Consider the following 26,115-nt stretch of genomic DNA (forward strand, 5'->3'; position numbering starts at 1 on the left):
CTGACTCCCTCTGCCTCTCTTACCCCGGTCAATGCTCAGTATTCATGCATTGTCTCCAACAGAGAGAGAGATCGATGCTTTCATTCATCTGCGACTGTAGCTAGGCCCTGAACCCTCCTCACAAACAGGGGCACACCCTCCAGCAAGTGCACACGCACAGGAAGCTCTTCAGATCTCCTTTGAAATCCTTTTTTTTTTTTTTTTTTTTAATCATTTAGAAAAAGGCAGAAAGACCGTTTTCACGTGAGTAAATGCTTTTTGACATCAGTAACCCACATGCCAAACAAAACTAGGGATGAGAGATGACGAACGCCTACAGGTAGAGATACAAGACCACTTCAGTCTCCTCTCTGGAATAAATCTGATGTTTATTACGTGACGTAAATAACAAATATACTAGACTTTGGACTTTCATTGATGTAGGTTCTTGTAGTTTCATATTGAGATGACTCAGTAACTTGAAAAAAAGTTCAACCTGAACTTAACCTCACCATGAGTCATGCTCACGACCAGATTGAGCTTCTAAAAGTTAAACGACATCCTTTTAATCTCACACGAGCAAAACATGATGACACAGTCTGACTACGTTTCAAGCTTTTTTACATTTTTATTCATTATATATTTTTGGGGACTTTTGCCTTTATTAGATAGGACAGGTGAAGAAAGACAGGAAAAGTGGGGAGTAGGAAGTGGGAGAGGACATGCAGGAGGTGGTCGCAGCCAGGAGTCAAATCAGCAAACTCTGATTCCCCTTTTCGACCAAGGCAGTTTCAGGGCCGGCGCTCAATTGAGAACCGTTTTTTCGTGCTTCTACTGTGAGTGAACCAGCTCCCGGATGGGAAAACCAGTTCCTGAGCGGCTCCAACTCTTTGCTTGTCTAGAACCGCGAACAGTTTACGTCAGGGGCGAGGGGCGGGGCTGTTGTGATCAAAAAACACAAACCAAACGTGTTTCCACAATTCTCCTGCAGGGAAAAAATAAAAGAGACTAATGGATTCCATGGCAAAGCAGTGGTCGTCCGAGGAGACAAGCTGCCGTTGTCTGCCATCGTTGTTGTTGTGAGGGAAAGTTCGCGCTAGCGCTGCTGGGGTGCCGTGTCGGTTCGTGAGTTCAACCAGCTCCGGTTCGGGTTGGTCGTAAAGAGGTATGAGATGAGAACTGTGGCCTCTGTATTTGGGGTGCTTAGACCGCTAGGCCAGCAGCACCCCCAAGCTTTTTGTATTATTATTTGTTTGGAGCATTTTTTGCCTTCATTGATTGGACAGCAGTGGAGAGACAGAAAAGATGACGGAAAGACATACAGCGAATGGTTGTGGCGGGAAGTCAAACCAGACATCACTGCAGCAAGGACAATAGCCTCTGTGTGTGGAAGCGTGTGCCTAAAAGCATTTTTGATTACAACTATAACACCTTTACCTTATTTGAAGGTGTTTGCATGAATATTGGTTCAATGTGGATATATATAAGCAGACTCTTTCTCCCCTCTAACCTGTGTTGACAGCTTTATGAGAAAAGTGACACTGACATATCATCACTTCATCACATGTTAATGTGAAAAACTTTAAAAAAAAAAGCTACTTATATTCACTGCTAAGCAGCATGAAACCTTTCCTGTAGCTCAATGCTAACTTTAGCTCTTTTCATACTGCCAGATCAAGGTGTTATTTGCGCCGCTGTAACTCCTCACCTTTAATATAAATGTCACGGAGACAAAGGTGGAAAGGTGGGACCAAGTCATATCACTGCTGTACCTGCATCCAAGGTTTTAACAGAGGAAATGGAAGGGACCAATGTGTGCTGGTCGAGCATGCAGGGATGTGTGTGTGTGTGTGTGTGTGTGTGTGTGTGTGTGTGTGTGTGTGTGTGTGTGTGTGTGTGTGTGTGAAGCCCCTCCTGTGTGTTTACGTCTTGTTCTACAACAGCGCCATAGCATAATGTGAAATCACACACTGGGACACCACTACTACACCACTGTGGGGTTAATTTAAGAGTACAAGGGCGTGATGAAGGATCTGGTGCTCTTGCAGACTTCCAGTATGAAAGAGCTTTTGTCTGTTAGCTTGATGTCAGGCAGGAACTCTGGATTGTTGGCTTTTTAAAGACAGCTTCCTGTTGTAACTGGAAATAAGGTTGAGAGTGAACTAGAAACCAGAACACTGAGCTTAAAAGCCTCAAAGAGCTCTGGGGAACTGTTGAGCTGCGTGATATTCATCTGTAGGTACATCACCACCAGCAACTCCTATCACACATCACATAATCTAGTGACCCAGATTCATAACGAATATTATCTCAAGTGCCTTTTTAAAATTCAAAAAGGCTCTCAAGTAGTTTCAAGATGGGGGCGCGCATGAGTGCAGCAGCTCCCAGCTCTGCAGTACATTGAACACTCTCGCTACAAATACCGTTAAAGACTGCTCTTATTCTGGTCACCACCTGTTTGACCTACTGCTTCAGGCAGGCAAGACAGGTCAGTAAAGCCCAGACTATTAGAACAGACCACCATGGACTTTGGTTCCTCAAGGTCATTCAGACTTTAGATGGACATGCGCAATGAACATAGCTACAACTATGGCGTGTATGTTATCTGTATGAATATTCTTAACACTTATGCAAGCATCTCCCTTTAACTTCAATGCACCAATCAGGTGTAGTGATCCTAATTTAATTGTCTCCTGTTATACAATGACCACAAAGGATTTCAGATCAATTCAAAGTGCTTGGTCTAGGCCTGCATCTATGATTGTTGACGTTCTGTGGTTCTTCATGGCCTCTTAGATCCTCTGCAGGCAGTTTGCTGATCAGAGACTATTGCATAAGCATAAAAATCAGGAACTCAGGACTGTTTTTAAGCACGCAAAGGTTTTTGAGCAACAATTTAAAGCTCCTGTGAGTAACTTTAAATTTGTGTTGAAATTGGCGCCCCCTGTGGACAAAACAGGACCCTGATTCTTTGCTGATTTTGTCCTGTACATGTGTCAGAAATTATTTGTTAAAGAAATTAAATATTACATCTTTAAATAGCAGGAATCTTAGCTGTGGAAAATGCTTTTAGAAAAAGGCCGTTCCTGCACCGTGCCCTTAAACACCTGACCCTGACAAATGCGACTTCAGGATCAGTTACTCTGTACATAGCCAATCTCTATGCTGATGGACTTGTTTGCTTTTGTGGCTCATAAAGAGGTATCAATATCTATTTATTCTGATTTAATAACCAGCTTAAAAGTCCTCTCACAGGAGCTTTTAAACAATTTATTCCACATTGACCTCGCTCTTTGTTCAGTTATTTTCTCTGACGTACTTTATTGTTCATTTAAATTTCCGTTTTTACATCTTATGCGTCAAATTCAATTGTTCCACGCAAAAACCTGGTCTTGCTACAAGTTGTCAGGTTTATTTGTTAATCATTGCTTGCTTGATCTTGGTTTATTCTCTTGTTTCTTCACTTCATCACAAAGCTGTTCCTGTTATATAAAAGGTGTGAAACATTGTTGGCTTCAGGAGCAGACACAGTTTGAAGTCTTTCTTACTCCTCTGCATTGTGAGATTGTGCCGTTGCTCGTAGCAAAGACTGTTTCCCATCATCTAATGCCAATTTACAGATTCAGGTTTTCCAACAGGTTTGTTTGCTTTCTGCTGTAAACCTGCTGAGTACTGTCACATCCTCCTCCGCTACACTACAGTGTACGAGAGACTGGAGTACAGCCACTCTAATACACCCATACACAGACTTCACACATCCACACATGGACTTTGAGTACAATTTCCCTCCAATACTCTGTCCCTGCTCCTCTTTCACACACACACACACACACACACACACACACACACACACACACACACACACACACACACACACACACAAACAGAGTAGTGAGCCTCTGCGTCAGTCAAGCCTGGCAGCCAGCTTCATGCGCTACAGAGAGACACTGCAGGATTAACTTAAAAGAACATGCGTGTGTGTGTGTGTGTGCGTGTGTGTGTGTTAGTGGGAGCCATCACATCAATAGGACAACCAAACCAGCACCTCAACTCCACGCATGCACCTCCACACACGTTTTTTCTCCTCTCCTGCAACTATATCCAGCAAAAGGTACTTTTCACATGTCTGCACATGCTCACTTTGTGTTCTAACGCGCTCACTGACATTCACGCACTGTGTCCAGTCACCCGCTGTAACTCCATCACTACAAGGGCTTTGAGGAGAGAGTCGATGAAATAAAGGAGTCAGCAGGACCGGCAGATCCCTGATGGTATGGATCCACACTGATGATGTAACAAATGAGATGACTCCCAAACACACATCCTAACTAACGCCGATTAATCCTCTGAACTCTGCAACAGCAATACTTTGCCAGTGCCATATTAAATGTCCTTACTGTGAGTATCTTCAAATGCTGCATACCACTACAATATGTTGATTCCAAGCAATAGGTAAATGTGACATGTAGAGTAAAAGCTACACAAGAAAAGCATTATAAACCAATAAATTCAGTCAGTTTACCGTTCAGCTTAAAATCTGCTCGACCTAAAGGTTCTGCAGCTTAGGGAAGTCGTGCTGGATTTACTATACTAAGATCAATTTGATACCCTAAAGCTATTTTGCAGCTACCCGTACTTTGATGTAACATTTCACATGCATGTAACATCAAAATTAAAAAAAGAAGGAGCCTAAGGGCCTGTGTCCACTAGGGATGGGCATTTCCAGCCAAAATACTATTCGATGATCATTGGCATCCCACTCAGACCTGTCCCATTAACGGCCCTTTTGTGTGGCAGTCACGTTAACCAGCAGCAGGACGAGGTGCTGCTAGTAGCGGGCACTGACTGCATCTGTCTCGATCTTTACATTTGTGTTTCTGTGATGCGGCATGGCGTGTGTGTTTACATTTTACAGCCATGCTCAGTCTCTGGAAATACGTGTGCACTGTAGTCGTGTGAGATTCAGAAACGGAGAAAATTGCTGTGACTGTTGCTAATGTTTTCTTCTTCTTTTGCTATTTAATGCAGTTAGCATTCTTCTTCGGTTACCTAACGCGCTTAGCAAACAGCTTTAAGACGCTCTATAGCCACCGTCTAGCAGGAATACCGTATTACAACCAGGCACTGGGGAAAACGATGAGAAATTACTTTTAAAATGAGAAAATATTCACAGTAACACTTGGATTTTTACAAAGTGAATGAATATTAGAATATTCGAAAAATCATGTCGCATCCCTAGTGTCCACTAACAGCATCTTTTGTTTTGGTAGGGCCTGTTTTTTTTTCCTGAGTGCAACGCCTCTTGTTTTTTGTCGCTGCACTCGCAGAACTGTCAGTAGAAAATAGTTCAACTTCTGTAGCTCAGTCACATTTGTCAATATCACTTCTCCATCAACAAATTACAATCAAGAGGAGGCGGGACTTTGGCGGGGGAGAGGCTACTGAGACTTGTGTTTTTGGGGGTAAAGTTTCTAGATGTTTTGCTGCTAAAGGAAACGATTACTTTCCATATTTTTATGCACCTTTTTCGTATAACATCCCTGAGTGAGAGCAAATTTGAAGCAAACAGAGCGATTTTTAGACTTAACAGTCACTACCAAGGGAAGTAGAGGTTTCTTAAGACAACTTAGGTAACCTAGCTAGAGTAAGCTCCAATGACAGGCGCTCTGAGTCTGTAATTAAGGTGAGCGCCATTAGTGGACACAGGCCCTTAAGTTTCTGTTGCATAAGATTGAATAGTGTATAACTTTTGTGGACATCAGTATAAACTAGATAACTGCATGCACTGCGAGGCCAGGTTCAAACTGTACAAGAGAAAAAGGCCATTTAAAGATGCTTTAATTATTTAAAGCATAGGAAGTGATTCATGTTAAAAATTGGAGGACCTATTTTGGGTGGTATAACGAATCAGGTTATTGAATCTTCATTCTAATTGTCCATAAAACCCTCCATCCTAACATCTGAGTTTTGAATCTGATCCTTTATTGATAATGGATCAGAAAGACAAGGGCACGAGAGGCGAACAGAGCAGAAGTCATGTAAATAGTAAGAAATGAAAGAGGAAAAGATAAAGAGGAAGGTGAACAGAGAAGGCACAGAGGAAAATCGCTCAGTCACGGTGGCACTAGCCAGGAGCAAAACCTTACTGTGCAAATTAACCTTGAGAGTCTGCATTGCAGGGAGCAAGCGAGCGAGGGAACGGAGGGAGAGCAGGCGAGAGAGACCGGGTGAGAAAGATGGAGAAAAGAGGAGATAAAGAGGCAGAGGGCAGAGGAAATTTAAAAGAAGGAACAGTGCGAGGAGTGAATGGAGGAAAAGTCGAAGATGGAGGAAACAGAGGAGCTGTGTGTGAGCGGCAGGACAAACCGTCAGTATCTGCAGAATCATTTACGACCAGTGATAATCTGGATAAAGACAACCAACTACAGACCAACTCATGGAAACATATATTCCTCTTATCTTGATCCAGTCCACATTAAGTCTGCTGATACATTTTTGCATATGGACTCATTTAAAGTTCTGTGAAATGGCAGGAAGAAGAGCGGGTGGGGTGACCTTTATTGTAGGTGTATGTCAAAACTCTTATTTTGTGTCACACTGTAGCTACTATAATGTCATCTGTGTCATGAGAAGAGGCTGAAGATGGTCTAAAAACAAGATTTTCATGTAGCATATACCTGTCAAAAGTTTGGAAACACCTTCTCATTCAAGGGTTTTTATTTATTTCAATGATTGTAAACACTGTAGATTAATACTGAAGACATTAAACTATGAAAGAACATATATGGAATTATTGAATGAAGAAAAAAGTGTTAAACAAAGCAGAATATGTTTTATATTTTAGATTCTGTAAAGTAGCCCCCTTTTTCCTTCATGACAGCTTTGCACACTCTTGGTATTCTCTCAGTCCGCTTCATGAAGTGGTCTCCTGGAATGGTTTCTAATTAACATGAGCCTTGTCAAGAGTTCATTTGTAGAATGACTTGCCTTCTTAATGTGTTTCAGACCATCAGTTGTGTTGTTCAGAGGTAGGGTTAGTACAGAATGGATAGCCCTATTTGACTACTGTTGTAATCCAGATTATGGCAAAACCAGATTATTTCATAGTTTTGATGTCTTCAGTATTAATCTACAATGTTGAAAATAATTTGAATAAATAAAAACCATTGAATGAGAAGGTGTGTCCAAACTTTTGACTGGTAGTGTATGTAAAATGCCATGATGTTTAATGATATATAATGTGGGATCAAGTGTTTTGGGGTGTAACCTTTATTAGGGGACAAGTCAGAGAATCGTGGCCTCTACTGTTTCAGTGGGTTGTTTTTTAATGTGCCTTTTAAGCAGTTGATGCATCTCTGAGGTGGTTTGACAGTGCAGAAAATGGTTTTAAATATACAGTCAGACCAATTTTTTCTCTGACTACTTCTACAGAGCAGGGCATTGTGCCATGTTAATAAGACCAAGCTGCAGCATATATTCAAACAACAGTTCTTACCCAGTCTTTTAAAAGTTATGCACAATTTTATGACATTATCCTCCTGTCACAAAACCTGATTGTGCAAAGTTGGAAGTTATTGCTTGTAACAAGCTTTTAAATACACAGATTTCATCAGTGCTGCATCGTTATATTTAAGTACCAAAGCCTTCAGCAGAAGTCTAAACTCATAACTCTCATATTTACTTTTGATAACAAGTAATTTCCTCGTAGATTCCTTGAGGTCTCGACTGATTTATCTCAAGTTCCCATTATGACAGATTCATTTACCTCATTATCTTGAGAAAGTAAAGCTGGTTTTCTTGTGATAGTGGGATCATTTCCTGGGGATGTGGTAAACAAAACTTTTCTCTGCTGCCATTGCTCACACTAATGAGGTAAGTTGAGCCAGTAATTGTCTGATTTGTGATTTTGCAGATTGGAAAATATGAGTTGTGATCATTTGATGTGAAGCCAAGATCTTGAGGAAACAACTGGATGGATGCATGTGGGCTTAGAGCTCCATTTTTTTTATTTAACCTTTATTTTACCAGGAATAGTCCCATTGAGATACAAAGTCTTGTTTATATATTTGACACTGCATACATCCTGATAAAAAAAATCCCTTATTTGAAGCAAAATTCATCAGATTAAATTATCTTAAATACTTGTTGGCAGGAGGTTTTCTTTAAATATCTCAATGTTTTCCCCTTTTTTATGATTGACAGTACATATTCATCATGTGCCATTAATGTGCTTTTAGCATGCGTTTACTTTTCTATCTTTTTTGTAATCTTTCATGCATGACTAACAAAAAAGTCACAACAGAAAACGTACCAGCAGCAAAGCGAGCCTCCTGTTCTCCCTCTGTGAGGTCGGAGTAAGAGTTGAAGTCTGACTCCAGGGCTGCTGGAGTGTCGATTGGCTTACACCAGCCTTTCCACTCTATGAGATGCGCCACTCTGCCCTGAGCCATGGCTGTCGGCTTCGTCACATGGTCCTTCACTACCTGGGAAATACCTACACAGAGAGAAAGAGACAGGGGGTTTGATACAGAGTGACTGTACAAATGTTTGACTATCAGCTGCATTTCATGAACGTCTGTGTGTTTCATGTTACACTCACCGTGCAGGGAGGATCGCGCTAACGCAGCAATCTCTTGAATAGTTAGAGCTCTTCTTGATTTTGGTAACATTTCACCGGTGTCATCAACATTCACCTGAAAGGACAAGAAAAAAAAAGGTATGACTCAGGGGAAAACTGTCAGAGCAGCTCAGCTCAGCATGAATGTGAGCCAGCCTCTTAATACATCCTGTCATACTGTCATGACTCACAGAAAAACCAAACATTGTCTTTTCATGGAGAGGGGACTCCTGTGTTCACTGTTTCACAACTACTTCAGAGTGCTTCAAGGTCTTGAAAAGTAAAGGGATTTTCTCTTTACACACCAATCAATGCTCTGGATGACTCACAAGCTGTATGCCAACAACCACACTCATGGTTGTATAAGCATGCACACATGCACACATCCTGTGCTGTACTGGTGGAGAACAATAAATAATTTAGCAGCTGCTTATAAATAAGACTACCTATGTTTAAATAATGTAGACCAACATGTTATAACATGTTAAAGGAATAGTTTGACATTTTTGTGCTAACAGTTAGAAGAAAACAACACCATTGTCATATCAATGATTAATGTTTTATCATGTTAGTTTAGAAACAATGTTGAAGAAACATGATGAAGCTGATAGATTACATAAACCCAACTGCTCTTTAAAGGATTAGATAACTTTGACCTACTTCAAATACCTAACTGACCTTTCACTAGGTCAGCCCCTGTTGTTTACCACGGATGTGTCATTGCACTATGTTCTCATGAAGCAGTTTACCACCAAAGTTGGTTTCCTAAGTGTGGCAGAGCTAGCACCACCAGCCCCTTGCAAGTTAACGTCTACATGCCTGTGCTGGTTCAGTTTTCTCAAGTTGAGTGGTTGTGTGTCAGTTTAACCATACCATGCATACAACTTCATCTCCATTTTCTAGATCAAAATACTGTCAGAAATGCCACCGCTATGAGATGCACAGATATACTTGTAGTAGAATCTCAAGCTTTGTTTCGACTGTCCTGTAACTTTGGTGCTGACTTTATTTGTTGACTCGACTAAACGTGCACATCCCTATGTAGGAGCTTCTGCATTTCTTCAGGATATTGGAAACAAAAGGTCTGTGATTTAAGACAGTTGTCTTTAAAGGAGGGTTCTTATTTCTTATTATTACCCGGCTGTCTTACTGGTCTTCCGGTTGTGCAAGATGCTTGATTCTGATTGGTCTAAACCCCTTGACGACAGTTATTAACTTTCACTAACATGAGCAAACTGATCACACGTCACGTCAAATCAATCCACGGAAAAGAGTTATGGCACATTTAGCTTCTGCTTGTTGCCACTGTAGACCGTAAGGTGAGGGGAAACCATAACTTAAACATACTTAAACTATGAGCGGTGGTGATGATAACAGCAGGGTTCAAAGTTGTGACATTAGTTTATTTTTAAAGGTGTGTGAACTGCAGAGCTCAGAGAAGAAGGAGAGCTGAATGAGGACAGTTTCATGTTCAATCCACCGCAACAGGCAGAGAAGAATCCATCACCATGGAACACCGACTGAGGAGGAATCACTGGGACTATTTTTGAAAACTGTAAATATAAATCATTTTAGATCAATAAAATAATCTTTTAATCAATGTTTTTTTGGAAATGTGTTCGTATTTGAAGTTAGTAGTCGGGTAATAAGCAGGATAATGTTCCTTCAGGGTGGTAAAGACCCCTCCTCTTCGCGTTGGGGTCTTGTCTCACCCTGTTGAGATTCTTTTTCAATAACAACCTGCTAACCATACATTATCCCTTACTCAATGTATGTTCATTTGGCCAGCTGAAACGTCAGGCTTCTCATCAAGATAATGTTAGCTCAAAAGATTTGAACAAAACAAACGCTAGCTAAATCTTAATGTTTGTTAATCCGATTTTTTTAAAGGAGAAAATATCACTATAGATTAAAATGTTATTGGCCTCAAGACATTTAAAGCTGGGGTTGGTAGTCTTGGAAAACTAGCATGAATTTGAATGTAGCATTCACCCCCCCCCCTCCCCGCTCACATGCACGAGCACCACTGATTTGCGACCATATGATGGTGACTGATTCAAAACCCGTCCTCACCAAAACATTCTCATAGTGAAAGTTAAAAACACAAACAAACATGGCTGCTGTTAGCACTCACAACTGTCATGCTAGCATTATCCAGTTGTACTGGTGACACGATATCAGGAGAAAAGTTATAACACATATAATACTGTAACAACTCTACTGTTTGTTAAATGTGTTCAGTGTAGATGTTCTTAATTCCTACAGTGTTGACAGTCAGTGAAGGCATCAGGGACTGAGGTGTAGAGAGTGCGTGAGAGAAGAGAGACTATAGGAGAAGTTTTTCATTCATTCAAACATTGATTGTTGTTTTGTTGGTTGGCGTGATCACGGCCGACAGTGACCGGTTAGTAAAACTCAACGTGTTCACCAATCGGCTCGTCATCACTACAGCATCCGGACGGACGCTACAATACATCTACATTTTCTGTAGGACTTACTGAATGTCATTCATTCTTCTGCTTGTCAGAGCCCCGTGATGAGAGCTTTTTAGACTCTGATCCGGACTACAGTCCTGAGCAAAGCACTTCATCAGGTCAGAGGGGACAGGCCTGAGAGGGGCAGTAAATAGAGTCAGGGGAAGCAGAGGCAGGGGACAGGGAGAGCACGCCGGGGAAATGCACAGCAGGATGGGATTTGAATGGTTTAAAATTTTAGCACCCAAAAAACAGTGATTGGTTGGTGTTTTCCCAGGTTTACTTCGACTGCAGCTTTTTTTACCTCTTTTTTAAGAACACATGATGTATTGATTGCCATCAGGACATAAAGATCATTTTAACCAGTATAACTAAAAGTGTATCTAAATCTGATTACCAACCCCAGCTTTAACAACATGCACAATGATGTGCTTGTTTGTTTTTGCATTGTTAACTTGCTAATAAGCTTTATTCGGCCAGCATGCTAGCTAGTTAGTGCCGATAAAAATCAACTCGTCAGACTTTTTTTTTTCCATTAAAGATTAGAAAGAGAAGTTGAAAGAGGAACATTTCAGTGATACTCGTGGCTCATTTCTACGTTACATAAGGGGGTTGTTAAATAAGCCTACTGGCTAATTAGCAAGCTAATGGCTTGTTATGGTAACTGAGCCGACTGTTCTCTGGCTTCAGAACATTTCACTGTATCTGTTCCCTTCGCCCAGAAGCCATATAGGGTGAAAAGAGGCCACTGTGTCTGGATTGGTCGTTGTTTATCTCGACATTATCTAACACACAGCCTGCTGAAGTGGATCCCTTCAGTGCTGCCAGATGTAGCTGTTCAGAGCTTTCTGACGCAACTCCCATTATGCAAGTAATTATATAGAGAAGCTACTTGAAAGGAAAATTGACAACGAGTTAGGGAGCTATAGTTGGGTATTTTCAGCGAGTTAACAGCACCAGACAGGAGACAAAAGATGAACCCCCTCCCCTCCGTCTGTCCTGCATCAAATCTGTCTGCTCTGTAAAGTCAAACCACAGAGGGAGTATCAGGTGTTGACAAGTCCCTTTGTCTGCAGACTCTTTTTATAGCCTTACCTGTACTCACGTGGGAAATATTCACGTCAACAGCAAAGGCCACATGCAGAGCAGACGCTGCCGTGTTGTTACTCTATATGGGTCAACACACCTGGCTCATTGAGCCATATGATGACAGACTCAGACTGATAGGTAGAGCTCCACAGGTACAGTGTGTGACCAGTCCTGAGGTGAGTGACTGCAGCTCTCTGAAGCTCCAGTTTCACCTGCTTTCATTTTGACCCATCAACGACAACAACCAAAACAGGGAAGATTTACACCCAGTGTTTGGTTTAGGGGTCGTTTTGAAGTTGATTACCCTATTTTCAGTCCATTCATTAATCTGATGCCTAGTGAATAAGAAAACACCAGACGCTCTGACCTTGTCCCGTCTACCTAATAAAAACAGAAAGCAGTCTGAATAACCAAACAAACAACAAACAGACAGACAGACAGACAGACAGACAGACAGCTCTTCTAAAGCAAACGGGGGGATCCCAAGCTGACGATGGTATCATCGGCTGCCGCAAGGCGTGATAATCCTCTTGTGCCGCAGAGCAGCTCACAGATCAGAGGGAGGATAATCTGGAGATAATGTGACATATGCCCTCGAGGAGAAATAGAGAGATATATTGTGCTGGTCTTTAAATTAAAAATCACATGTCAGGCAGCTGATGTTGTCCGTCTACAGCTTCAGAGGGAATCCTTTTCATACGGCACAGGAGGGGATTTTTTGTGATTCACTCAGACACTCCAGTCTGCTGTCTCATGACTAAAATTGACTGTTTTTGCCATTTTTTCTCAGAATTGTATTCAAGGAATGTTGTTTCCGGAGCATTTCTTCCGTTAGAGCAACAAAACTTTGGAAGAAAACTTGTATTTTTCACCTTATGTGGCACTGAATACTCTCTTTTTGGTGTTACATTCAAGTAATTCAGAATGAACTGGCTAAAAATGCATGCTGGAGTGTCACTCTGCCGCACAGCTCCAGTTAACAGCACTGCTGGCTTTCTGCTCTCCTCCCCTCCACTCCTCCTTTCTGCTTCTACTCCCCCACTGCCCTACTGAACAGCAGAGCGAACACAGAGGAAGACATGAGCAGCACTCAGAGCAGACCGAGCGCTTCATTACACCGCTGTGCACTGCTTTCCTACACACACTTACATCACAACCACATGCAACAGGAATATATTCAGACTTAAATACAACAAAATATTAAACATGACCCTAACCTCAGCAACACCATGTTATTAGACAGTGAGCTGAACATCCTGCAGTAACACAACGCAGTGCAAGAACACAAACACACACATGATGTCAGGACGCAGTGAATCTGCATGGTCTGGTGAACACAGACAGAGGAGAGGCTCTTGGCTTTTAAACCACTGGTAAACTGTCTGCTCAGTCAGTGTGGGCGGACTAATGCAGCCTTGAGACAGCAAGGCAAAAAAACACAACGTGTTTTTCAACGCAGCGCGCATGTTTGGAGCCGAGAGCAGGCTAACTGTGTCTGTGACATGAATCTGACCTCACTCGTGTCTCCCTAACTGCGTCATCGAGGAGTCTGCAGACTAAATCAAATTAGAATGTGTTTATTTATTCTCTGTGTGCTCGAGGTTTGTTACTTTATTCAAAATTGTGATTCAGATATTTAGAAAAAATGGGAAAATTGCACTAAAGCTGCTATGAGGAGTTTTTACCTGGCCATGAAACAGACTGAAATTAACATGGATCCCTTTTAAGACCTCCCAAACCAGACTATCAGGAATGTGTTTAAATATTTGAAGCCCTTTACAATTTCAGAGAGAAAAGATTCACAGGATTTGTTTTATTGTTGAAAAGAAGTAAAACCAAAACTCAACCTGCACATGTACAGGATAAGTTTAGCATAGAGACACGATGTATGACTTCGTCCACAGGGGGCACAGATGATGCTGGTTGATGCTTTACTCCAGCTGGTACGGACGTGCTGGACTACAGCGGCAACAGCTACTAATACTCGTCTCATCACTATCACCGCTCCCTCTCTCTCTTATTATCATCTATCCCTCTTTTAAGACCCAACTCAGTCAAGGCAGATGTGTGTCTAACATGAGTCTGGTTCTGCTCGAGGTTTCTGCCTGTTAAAGGAAGTTTTTCCTCTCCGCTGTAACTAGCTAAATACTGCAAGGTGCAATGCTCATGGTGGATTAAGGTGGGACAAGACTGAGTCTTATCTTGTCTTGGTGTTGGGTCTCTGTTCATAATTTGACATAGAGTGGTCTAGAGCTGCTCTGTTTGTAAAAGCATCTTGAGAAAACGTTTGTTGTGATGTGGTGCTATACAAATAAAGATTGCTTGATTTATTTACTTCATCGACAGGTCAGGGGTTACTGAACGAAAGCATCTCTGTTGCTCAGCTCTGATGTTTGCAAAGTAAGATTTGGGGTACAGATGCATGTTATTAAGACAGAAAGGACCAAAGAATACAGTCTTAGTTTAATCCTTACCCTGATCCTAACCATCCATCGAAATAGAACAAGTCAAAACACTCGTGGAAATCTTCGTCAAATATATTTTCTTGTAATTCATGAATCAACATGTTTTACGTGTTACATTTCTGTTTATCGAGTTGGGGAAAATATATGGCAATTAACACTAAAAGTGGCATCAAGAGACGACTTATACATGGCCAGATCTTGTAAAAGGAGATGTATCAATGTTGTAATGTCTTGTGAGATAATAGACAGGTCTTGAACGGAACAGATCACCCTGTTACCGTAAAATCTGGAATATAAGTTGCATCGAAATATAAAACTCAGGGGAAATAAGGTGAAACTGTTTCCGTTTCCGTGCAGCTGTGTAGTACTTTTTATCACCATCTGTTTTCCCCATGTGGAGTTTGTGATCCTAGTTAAGCCTTACCCACTATAACATTAAGAGCTGTGAGGAACAGACTCGCTGACAACAAGTCACGCCATCCACCTCCACTGGACACTTGTTTTAAATCAAGCAAACGCGCTCCACATGGTTTACTGATTAAATAGTGCACCACTGTTTCCTTTAAAAGCATGATTATGACCTAATGAGGGAGAAAACCTGCAGTGTCCAGCATTGTATCCCAGCATGCTTTGCAGAGCAAAGTGGCCACTTGCAACACAATTGAATGGGGCAAATTTTGAATTGAGTCAGGTCGTGTGCAGTGGGTGACGTTGGCGGTCATGGTGGTGCATGTGTTTGATGGGGTTTTGGTAGTTTAGGTCCAATCTTGAACTTCCAATCAAAGTAATATATTAGAAGTGCATCTTCTACACCATATTGTACAGTAAGGACCAAAAAGATGTGTGTCTTGTGTAGGGATGTAAGGATATATCACAAGACAGTAAAAAAATCGATACAAATAAGGGTGGATTAAAATCGATTCAACAAAATTTGTATTGTGATATTATTTTTGAACAGTAGATGGCGCTATCTGCATTTCACTCCGCTTGTTCAACATCATGAAGTCTCTTGCGCTGCTCTCTCGTCACTCGCTGAGTTGAGCGTAACAGACATAACGGCAGCAGGTGAAGACCGAGCAGGTCAGGATGCAGCTTTGTGTTTACAGTCTGAGGTACGACAGCATTTTGGCTTTCCCTGATATTCCTGAAGAAAAACATGTCAATTCACAGCCAGGAGCATAAGTTGCACTTTAGTTTATTTAAAGAGATTTACCTTATTTGTTTTAATATTTAATACTTTCATTTGGGAATCATTCACTTTCCATTTCTTTATAATTGTTCTGAAATTTTCCAACAAGGTATTTCTGTGCGGTCATTTTTTGTTTTTTTGCAAGCTGCTGAAAAAAAGTATAGAGAAAAAATATATTGCAACTGTCCTTTTCTGAGAATTGAAATAAAATAATAGTTATTTAAATTTTGAGTTCAATCCAGTTTTCTTGAAAAACGTTAGAGAATCGTGAGTGAATCGTATCGTGAACCAAAAATCAGGATTCAAAGCGGATCGTGGGTTGAGTCTATCCCTACATCCCTAATGGTGAGTGTCGTGGAATTTTCATAGTCTTATATATGTGTATGTAAGGATGTTTGACTATTATATTCTTTCAGTCTAAATGTCATGTTTAGAGTAACTTGTTTCCTATGTCGTCTGTGACGGGCGAGATAGTGTCAGGGTAGTAGTCAAGGTCTCTCCCCCTGCTCCCGTCTTTATCTATGTGTTATGGCCGACTTACTGTCGTCTTCGGAGGGAATAAATACCATGCCAAGGGTTTTGTCTGGCAGAACTGACTTGGCATTGCACTGCACTCTCCTGCCTGTGTACTGTTATGTTATTTCTCCTCGATCGAGTTTTACATAAACTATTTCAACGTAAGCCGTCCAAGTCTCCTGAGTCTACTGTGTCCAGTGTCCAGTTTGTTGCAGAATTCCATCACAGTGAGTGTATTTGAAGAGGTTTTGGGAGTTAAGGTCCAATCTTGATCTTCCAATCAAAGTAATATACTGTATAAGAAGTGCGTCTTCTACACCATTTTTTAAAGTAAGGCCAAGAAGATTTGCGTCATGCAATAAATGTGTCTAGTATTTACTTTGCTGACGATTGGCTGGAGGAATGGGTCATAATCTCTGCTAACATCACTTCTAATATTTAGGTAAATTAAAATAGACCTGCTGCTTGTCTACTAAAGATTTACATGCATTGTTTTCTGTTGGAATATCAAGAAAATTCACTCCGTAACCAGAAATGCGCCTTAAAAAATGCCTTCTGTCTTCCATTCCATCGTTCTGGATGATCAAATAACATCATGGTTGAACATTTTGGTGGAAGCAGATTTTTCCTGTCGATTTTGTGGCTCACTCTCTGGTAGCACATTCTTCTAACACACACACATACACACACAGGAAGTCATTATACAGTTTCATATGAAAGATCACGCTGGTTTGGAACAGACTGGCATGATATCTGGCTCAAAAATAACCTGAACATCCTTCTCCTCCATTAACATGCTTGGCTGAATGATCATACCTCTCTCTCTCTCTCTCTCTCTCTCTCTCTCTCTCTCTCTCTCTCTCTCTCTCTCCTCAACTTTTCCACGATGGGAACATTTCTATGGCAACTGGTCGCCATGGAACGATCCCTCCAGGTATGCCTGCGCGCCTGAATCACCGATGATGTCACGCACTCAGATCACCAACCAATGCCACAATAGCCAAATTAATGACTCCTGCACGTGCCTTCCTGCTTTCATTTACTGTCGACGCTGCTGCTTAGCGAAGCTTTGGATCACACGGGCGTCACAGAGGAGCCATTTGCATCATCAAAACCAAATTAAATCTCTTTGTTCGCTTTGAGTCTGAAGCAAAAGAATATCCAATATTTATTTCCTGCTCACAATTGAACCTCCGTGAATTGAAAAAATACAAAAATGTGAATCATTTTTTGTCACAAAATCTGATTGAAGAGGGAGAGAAGTCTGACTTTTGTTGGGTCCCTGAAGTGTAACGCGTTTAAGAGTCCTTCCTCTGTAGAAGTGATGTGATAAGATCAGCAAATCCTGCCAACCGCTCTCTCTCACAGTGCCCAGCATTCAATAACAGAGTGAGAGGCTGCATTTCATAATGGATCACTTAGGCGCTGCTAATCGTCGCCTGGCTGGCTCACTGTGACACATCACATTCACACCCAGATGGTGCACACTGATGGATAAAAGAGGCAAGGTGGATTCATCATCCTCATTAAACATCCTCATCATCATCTCAGAGCCAATTATAGGAATCCCAGTAACTCCAGGTCCACAGCTTTGGGTTCAAAGGCTCGAGCAGGGCGAATACATTAGAGTATTAAACTGTAGCAACAAAGAGCTCACACCACAGAGGACCCACTTAGTTACCTCTTAAACACACAGTGGTTTTCTAGAGCCACCATCCTCATGGAAGTGCAACCAAACCACATTGTTTTCTTAACAAATACTGTATCCAGAGAGGATGTTGGAGAAGACCCGGCCTCCAAAGTTACCCTTGGATTTGTGCACCATGTTTTGGCCATTACCATCTTTTTTTGGAGCCACATGTGACTGTATTGAGGATGGATACGATCTATTTGACTGTAAAGGCTCATTTATGCTCACTGGCATGGACAGATTCTCCTGCCGTACTCTGCGTTCATTCCATTTGTACCCCTGCACGTTTTCTGGAAGCTCGCGAATACTGACCAAATTTTGCAGTGCCCTTACAACTCATTGGAGCAGGGTCCAATGCTAAAGCCAGACCAGCAAAACACAACAAAGAAGGATGCTTTGGAAAAAGGCCGAATATTTTTTGATATAACTAGATTGATACTCAAAGGAAGCATAAATGAGCCTTCACTGGAAGCATATTTTACAAACGTAACATCATGCTGTATTAAAGAACTTGAAACTAGCAACTGAAACTTTAATCCAATCTGGAAAATGCGAACCAAGGTATTATTCCAATGCCTGTAGAGTCTCCCCCTGCAGGGCGGTACAGAGAATGCAAATTTAGGGTTAAAAAGCATCAGCCTTTTTTTTTTAAATGAAGATAGGGGCTGGCCCAGAGAGGTGGCCAAGGGTTGCCTGGTTCCTCCTCCAGATTAAGTGCCAATCAAAAATCCTTAACTTTGACTGCCTGTGTGGCTTGTGTAAAAATTAACTTTTCCAATGTGGCACATTTTCCTAATATGAACCATGACTTCAGATTGACATCTTCTTGTCAAGTCTTAAAAGAACTAAGCTTTGAAGAATTTTATGCTCCACTCTGTTAAATATTTAAAGGTAAAAATGTACACTATAACATCTTTTAGGTAGTTTAGGACGTGATAAGTAGCATCAGAATGAGTAAGTGTGTGTTTGAGCACTAATATGTCATGTGCCTTCATTTGGGCCACTCCAGTGAGGAAAGTCTGGTTCTGAACCTGCAAGGTGCTTTATTAATCTCTTCTATAAAGTCAAATATGATGAACTCGACGTGACCAGTTGGGCGAATGTGTGTTCTCTGAGTTTTCAGACAAGTAAATATTGAAGAATGTTCCACAGCTGAGGTGCCTTCAGGTCAAACAGTTCAACCAACAGTTTGTATAAGTATTGATTTTGTGTTATATTTTCTCCACAGTCATTAGGCGTTACTCTCCATCTCACTGACATTCTATTTAAAATCCCAAATTAAAAATTAACTGCTTAATTACACCGAATGACTTTTAAATCATTAGAAACTCAACTGGTTGAAATGAATGAGGACCAGGAGAAAGAACAGCGGGTTGAAACACGTTAAAGATTTGGATGGCTTGATTAAAAAGGTAATTACTAAACCTAGAAGGTTGTGAAATAATTTTCTGCTTCATGTGGCGAATTACTGAAAGACTGTCATCTTTGATTAGGCAGGTCTGGTACATGCCTCACTAGTTTATAATAGACTATTGCACCTGTCACTTTCAGATCAAATCATCTGAATTGGGGACGCTGGTAGATCACACACCCCATATGTAGGGGCAACACCTCAGAGGCAGGCGGCTTGGGTTCAGGACATGTTTGCCCCTCATTCTCTCTCCAGCTCCCCTCTTTGTCCTGTCTTCTTATGACGGCATTAAAGGCACAAAAATGTCTAGAAAATCATTTGAGTTGATGCTCAAGGAGAAACTCATGACTTGTGTTATGAACGCAGTAAATACAGACACCTATGAAGTACCTTTCACATCCTAATTATTCCTTTTAATTGGTTTATATGGGTTCAACAGTACCTCATTTATACATCCAGGCATTAAAAAGCCTTTTTATAAGACTTGCCTCTACCTCTTACAGCGGAAATTGCAAAGTAATTAATTTGAACTCCAGTTCAGCCAGAAAGAAGTGCATTGCTTTCGGTTCCATAAATGGCAAAGTCAGGTTAAATCAAATTCATTTATAGGGCACCTTTCATTCCACAGGTGTTTCCTCAATGTGCTGCATAAGTCAAAAAAAGGGATAAATCAAAATACACAAATTACTCAATAATAAATGTGATTAAACTGGTTTTATGTGTCAAAACGACTGGATAAAAGAACAAAAGAGACATCTAATTATTTGAAAAAGGAGTAATACGTATACTGATTATGTTAGCCTCTTATTCATAATTATAAGGCCTGTGCTTTATTTATACCTCACTTGCTTTACAAGTTGAGTGTTCAAAGTTTAATGATTGAAAACATTTAATCAAGAGAGTTGATCGCCATGCCGCTTGATTGTTTCTGCTCCGGAAAGACCAACAGGAGGCGCTGTGAACATGCAACATACTACAGACTACATGCCCTCCTACAATTACATTTGCAGAGGTTGTTGGCGTCTAGAAGGCTAATCTAGTTATTTAATGAACCCTTATGTACAATGATAAAAACAAAACTGCATTGTTCTTGAGTAAACAATTAAGTTATTCTTTATTGAACACATGTTGTTATTTGGCCTCTTCGGATTCCGATCATGCAAAATATATTCGTATTCTCCCTTTGCTTTAAATATCAGAAATGACTGTGCAACTTTGCAATAAAAAAATCATAAAATATAACTTGATGAGGCCTGTAAAAGCTGTTTTTAAATATCTAATTATCTTTTCTAAGGGAAAACATATTGATGAATTAATTTGCAAAAACAGGTACCTCCGTTTTTATACATTTTCAAAAAACATGTTTCTTTTTAATATAGAGTTTTAATAAAGTTACATTTTTAAGATACCTCTAATTAGTATTTTCATTTCGACTTAGTCAAAGCCACCCGACTTCAGTTGATTGATAATACCTAAAGCTAGTAATAGAAAAAATATGTTTTTTGAAACATCTTTTACATTTTTTAAAGCCAGTTATCTGTTTTTTAAAATTAACTCTTCATTTATAAAAAGAAAAAAAAAAAAAGAAAAGGATTGGTTCTCTTAGTTATACTAAATTGAATGAATCGTTTGCCTGATTCCAAAAGCAATCGTCCATTTCAAAGTAGCTTCAAACACAGTGTTCAAGATAAAAGTGAAAAAAGTAGTGCACGAGGTGTCGGTGCAGCTACATGAGCAAGGCTACAAAATAAAAACCAAACCAAGCTGAAATGGTTATTTCAAAATGTATATAAGTTAGGAGCACCTCGCTGAAGTCCAGAGCGCCCAAAGGTGCTGTCAGAATCAGTCTGCGTGCCAAGCAGGTCCGCGTGTTCCCCAAAAGCGGGAGGTCAGACAGGGAGCCTGTCGGGCTCCAGTCCACGCGCAATGTACCGTCACACCCCACTGTCAGGAGGAAGAGAGCCACGTGAAGATTACAGCAAATGAACAAGAACTCAAAGCTCCCAAACGTATTCTCGCTCCAACATGAAAGAATCATATTATGACAACAACGCTTCCACTTAAGTGCAGCATTAAAACGTCATTGTTCATAATAATATCTGATAACTGGAGCAAGAATGGCCAACTTACTGCCAATGAGTTTTAAGGATTTGGCTAATCCTTAAGTGTTGCAGTCGCCATGCTAACCCATGCCTCCACGGGGTCTCCAAGGCATCCACTGAGGGGTGATGACCAGAATGGGAATGTACCATATCTCACTGCAGTTTCCGCCAAAGAAGACCACATTCAAACAACTAGGCTATATGATATCAGATTACAACACCTACAAAATACACAAAGAACTGCCAGCCGAATCCTAAATAACTTGTAAAAAAGGGACATAGACTTCACACAAAAAGAGGGTTGTGAAGAAGAATGTGAAAAAGGGAATCAGAGCGCCTGATTTGAAAATCAAGGACTCTGCGGTACTTCAAACGCATATTGTTTGAAGATTCAATTTTAAATACCTTTTACAGCACCATCAGGATGAAGGTTAAGTATTCTTACAGGGTGCTACAGAACTCGAAAGGAGTCAATAAAAAATGCACTTTGTAGTTTTGGAGCACCCTCTCTTTTTGACAATTCTCAGAGTTGGGCTCATCCTTCACGGAGCTCTTTTATTGCAGCGTACTCTGCAGAGACTACTTGTAGTGAGATAACGTTGAGGAAGAGTGGCGGAGGGTATGTGGATGGGGGGGAGGTGAAGGGGTCCTACCTCCATGCACGTTAAAGCCATGCCATGTCATGCAGGTGAGGCCGAGGCCCCAGCAGCAGCACAAGCATGTTTGATTCCAGAAAGCTGCTCTGCTCTGTCGGAGGGAGAGAAGCAGTGTAACACATGAAAGACAGAATACAGAAGTCGTGCCTTGGATGTTATTATGCAGTTTTAACCTGCCTGTTGTCTGAAGCACGTTCTCTGACGTTAACAGGACACGTCACCAACACAAGCAAGCAAGGAGCACGCTGCGGGACCAAAGAGCAGCGCTGCAAGGAGTGAAAATGTCACTAAGCAACCCTCTCGGCTGCAGACTTGGCCGCCTACAGAAACAGGACTATATGGTCGAATACACGTGTTTAACCTTTCTAACAGCCGCCCTCATTGTGACCTGACAGGCTCAACGTGGACCAGAGGTGCTTAGAAACCAGTGTGCATAAACCTCACTCAGCCACAGCCACAGCTCCAGTGTGGACATTTCAGCACCTGGACAGCTCCCTTCCTCTAAAGCTCCCCTCAGACCTGCTGTTGCAGACACACACACGCACACATGCAATCCCCCGCGCATGCTCGCCACTCCTCAAAATCAGATTTGCAAAACGAGATTAAGAGGTGGGCCTCTAAATGTCAGTGCCTGGCTCCTCTTTCCTGCTCTCCACTGCGGGGAGGCGTGTCTAGTTACTGTCTGTGAAAAGAACGAGCCGCTCGATTAGTCGCCAGCACCCATCTCAAATATTGAGTCCAATATCAGAACCAATCACTCACCTCCGGGTCAAAGAGCCGCCGTTTTGCACGCCGATCTCGGGTTGCCCACCAGCACAATTCAATATGTGCCGTTTAATTGGGTGTGATGAGATCAGATGCCCGGGGTGTATTGTATCATTGAATCTAGGCCACCTCGGTCAATGCATGTATTGTTGAGAGGAGTGAAGGATGCGCACGTGTTCTGTACAAACTCATGTGCAGAGTGTGACAGACATCTGAGCTCTGTACCTGTCTGCTATGACCCGAGGGGACTTTATGGTGACACGTCAGTAACAAATGTACAGAAAATGTGGCACCTGGATACTGAGAAACCTGGATATGATACATGGAGTAGCTTGTGGCTTGTAGACACCTTATCCAGGTTTCTGTTGGTGTAAATGAGTGTTAAATGAAGAAATGAGTGATGATGAGATGGAGAAATGAAGACCTAACTGCACACATGCAAAGAAACCTGAATGCTGTAATGATCATAGATAGAAATACATAACCAGGTTGTTCCAGACTTCAAAATACTCCCTGACCACGTGTCATATTTACGAATTATCCAGGTTTTCTGAACATGCGGGAGAAAAAGTCGAGAAATAAATGCGCAACTTAGATCAGGGGTTCCCAAATACCCTTTTTCAACCAACGTGAACCTGGTTCTAGTTCTGGGTTGGTGCTCGCGCTGGTTCGTAGCTGGTTCAACTTGTGAACCAACTCGGCACCAGTTTGTTTTTCCATCTGCTCGAGCCCGTGTGTTATGACGTCACTTCTACATGACCGCTTTTCCCAGCAGCGCTAGCGCAAACTTTCCCTCACAATTACAACCATGGCGGACACTGTAGCATGACGTACCATTCGCTTTGTCTTTGTTAATTTTTCGCTGCAGGAAAATGGCGGTAACTGGCTTGGTTTGTCTTTTTGGTCACGGCGACCCCGCCCCTGACATTTGCGGTTTGCGGTTCGAGGTTTGTGGTTCTCAATTGAACACCGGCTCCGAACCAGTCCTGAAACTGCCTCAGTGGAAAAGGGGTAGAAGTGTGGGTCGGGACCCCCGGGGGGGGGGACACGAGACACAAATGGGGGTCGTGAGATGTCTTCAAGAATGTTTTTTTTTTAAGTTATCTAATAATAGTCCATTTTACCCATTATAGTAAAACATTAAAAAATAGTAGCTAACCTTTAAATAAAACCTTGAAAATAGAAAATGTAATGAGTTTTCTGCCTTTCTTTTTGCCAGATGACTCCTAAGTTTAGGGTTAGTGAACAGTTAATTATCAAAAGCATCAGTAGCAGCAGGTTAATTCATAACGGCACAGGAAACACAGACACATGCTCATATAGGTAGGGTCATTTTCTGCAGACCAACTGAATGAAGCCACATTAAATCACTTTGAGGGACAGTGGGGGTCGTGAGTCTTTGGCACCTTTATTTTGGGGGTTGCGGGCAAAAGTTTGGGAACCCCTGACTTAGATGAGCAGAAATAATGGATTGCGTCATAATAGCAGGGAAATGAACCACCAGGTTTTTCGTGTTTCGCTCAGTTTGCTGAGATGGTTTGTTGAACTTTACTGCGACACCCAGCAGATTTTACGCACAACCAAACAAATCCAGTTTGGTGACTGCAGCAGTGACCCTGAGAAGACCAAGGATGCAACTTATATGACATGGAACAGACAAACACATGTGAGGGAATAAATGCATGAACTGCTTCTGTCAGAGGTCTGGAGACTGTAACTTGTGGCGGCTCTCTGGTGAGGCCCTGCGGTCATCCTCCGTCTGTGGCTAATTTGTTAATTTCTTCGACTCCGTTTTATCTTAATTAATCTGCTTCCTCTGCCTGAGATCTCTCCTAAAATGTGGCCTCCTCCCATCAAAGTGAAGGAGAACTGCAATCTTAATTTTATTTATTTATTTACGTTTTTTGACTTATAGGTCTCTCTCACTTACACAAACACTCTCCTGTCTTCTTCTTCTTCTCTCTGTAGTTCCCGTTGTCGTGGAAACAGCAGATATGGGAGACCTCAGCCATGCATCTTTTTTCTCTCTCTCTCTCTCTCTCTCTCTCTCTCTCTCTCTCTCTCTCTCTCTCTCTCTGTGACTTATGAGCGAATCAACACATTCAGGTCGACACCAGCAGCATTATGATGCGTGATGTCACACACTCACACACATATACAGGGAATCTAAGAGTCAAACAGGTGGCTGCTGTTGACCTACTGTATACCAGGGCTCTGATAAATGCACAAAAACCCTCCACGCACGGTTACTTCATGCGTGCTTTATGGGACTGGGGCATGTCCTTACGCACTTACGCGACAAGGAGACAGGGACGAGGCGCCATAATCATCAAGTGACTGAAGCGACACATTACATAATCAATTAAGAGGTGCAGAGGGGAGGTGTAAGCATGGATCTGACGGGATAAATCACAGTTTGAAAGGTTGCATGTGACATTAAATCAAAGTAGTGTGAGGAATGGAGACGAATGAGTTGATGCATGGATGAAAAGATGGATGGATGGATGGATGAATGTGTGGCAGGTTTGATTTGTGGATGCTTCTGAGGGGTCCCAGTCAAATAAATAACAAGGTGGGGGATATGTAGGGGGAGACACGAGTCGGAGGTCGGGGTAGCACACGCAGAGGACGGGGCCCAGGGAGACACGTACAGCGAAGGTGTAAACAACCGTGAGAACAGAGATGCGGTGGCAGAAGGGAGCTTGTTTCTTGGCAACAAGAAGAAGGACCTACTGCTGCATGTAAGCACCTGGGAGCTCTAATGGAGTCCGTTTATATCGTCTATGCTTTGAAACAGTGGGTAGATAATAACCTAATCCTTGCAAGCAGCGAGTTATAAACCTGCACACTTGGTTCGGTTTGCATGCGTCAGGGAAAAGAGCCAAACGGTGTCCTACCTTGCAACTAAACTGGGTCAGCGCGGTCAGAACCATCGTGCCTGGTTGCGTCTTCTCCTCACAAACACACACACACACACACACACACACACACACACACAGGAAAGCCGTCTAACAGCGCATCCCCTTAATGGTGTCAAGAGCACCTCTGTCTTCTCTGCCTCTGACTGGCGTGCTCACCAAAAAAGCTTCTTGCAACTCTCGTAGCATCGCGATGTTTAGTCTGCGGATACCAGCCCCTCAAGCTCTTTTTTCGCCACCCCTC

At 41.8% G+C, this 26,115-nt stretch overlaps 1 protein-coding gene and 1 long non-coding RNA gene across 4 annotated transcripts in view; one reads left to right on the forward strand and one right to left on the reverse strand.

Moving 5' to 3' along the window:
* The window catches only part of LOC117825344, a 72,364-nt gene that overhangs the window by 25,745 nt on the left and 20,504 nt on the right, over positions 1–26,115 (forward strand). The gene's annotated exons all lie outside the window — the stretch shown is intronic.
* The window catches only part of zgc:165508 (uncharacterized protein LOC100101652 homolog), a 33,267-nt gene that overhangs the window by 6,160 nt on the left and 992 nt on the right, over positions 1–26,115 (reverse strand). For 2 of the 3 annotated variants that reach the window (XM_034701149.1, XM_034701147.1), the window contains exons 2-3: positions 8,579–8,672; positions 8,291–8,473 (exon numbers count right to left, since the gene is read on the reverse strand). In XM_034701149.1, coding sequence (XP_034557040.1) covers positions 8,291–8,473; positions 8,579–8,648 — 253 coding nt within the window. In that variant the 5' untranslated portion in view covers positions 8,649–8,672. Of the gene's footprint in view, positions 1–8,290; positions 8,474–8,578; positions 8,673–25,850; positions 26,028–26,115 lie in introns of those variants that run through there. The other variant, XM_034701148.1, reaches the window with a different exon arrangement.

Source organism: Notolabrus celidotus, chromosome 14 (genome assembly GCF_009762535.1).
Source record: "Notolabrus celidotus isolate fNotCel1 chromosome 14, fNotCel1.pri, whole genome shotgun sequence".
In the NCBI taxonomy this organism is placed as follows: Eukaryota; Metazoa; Chordata; class Actinopteri; order Labriformes; family Labridae; genus Notolabrus; species Notolabrus celidotus.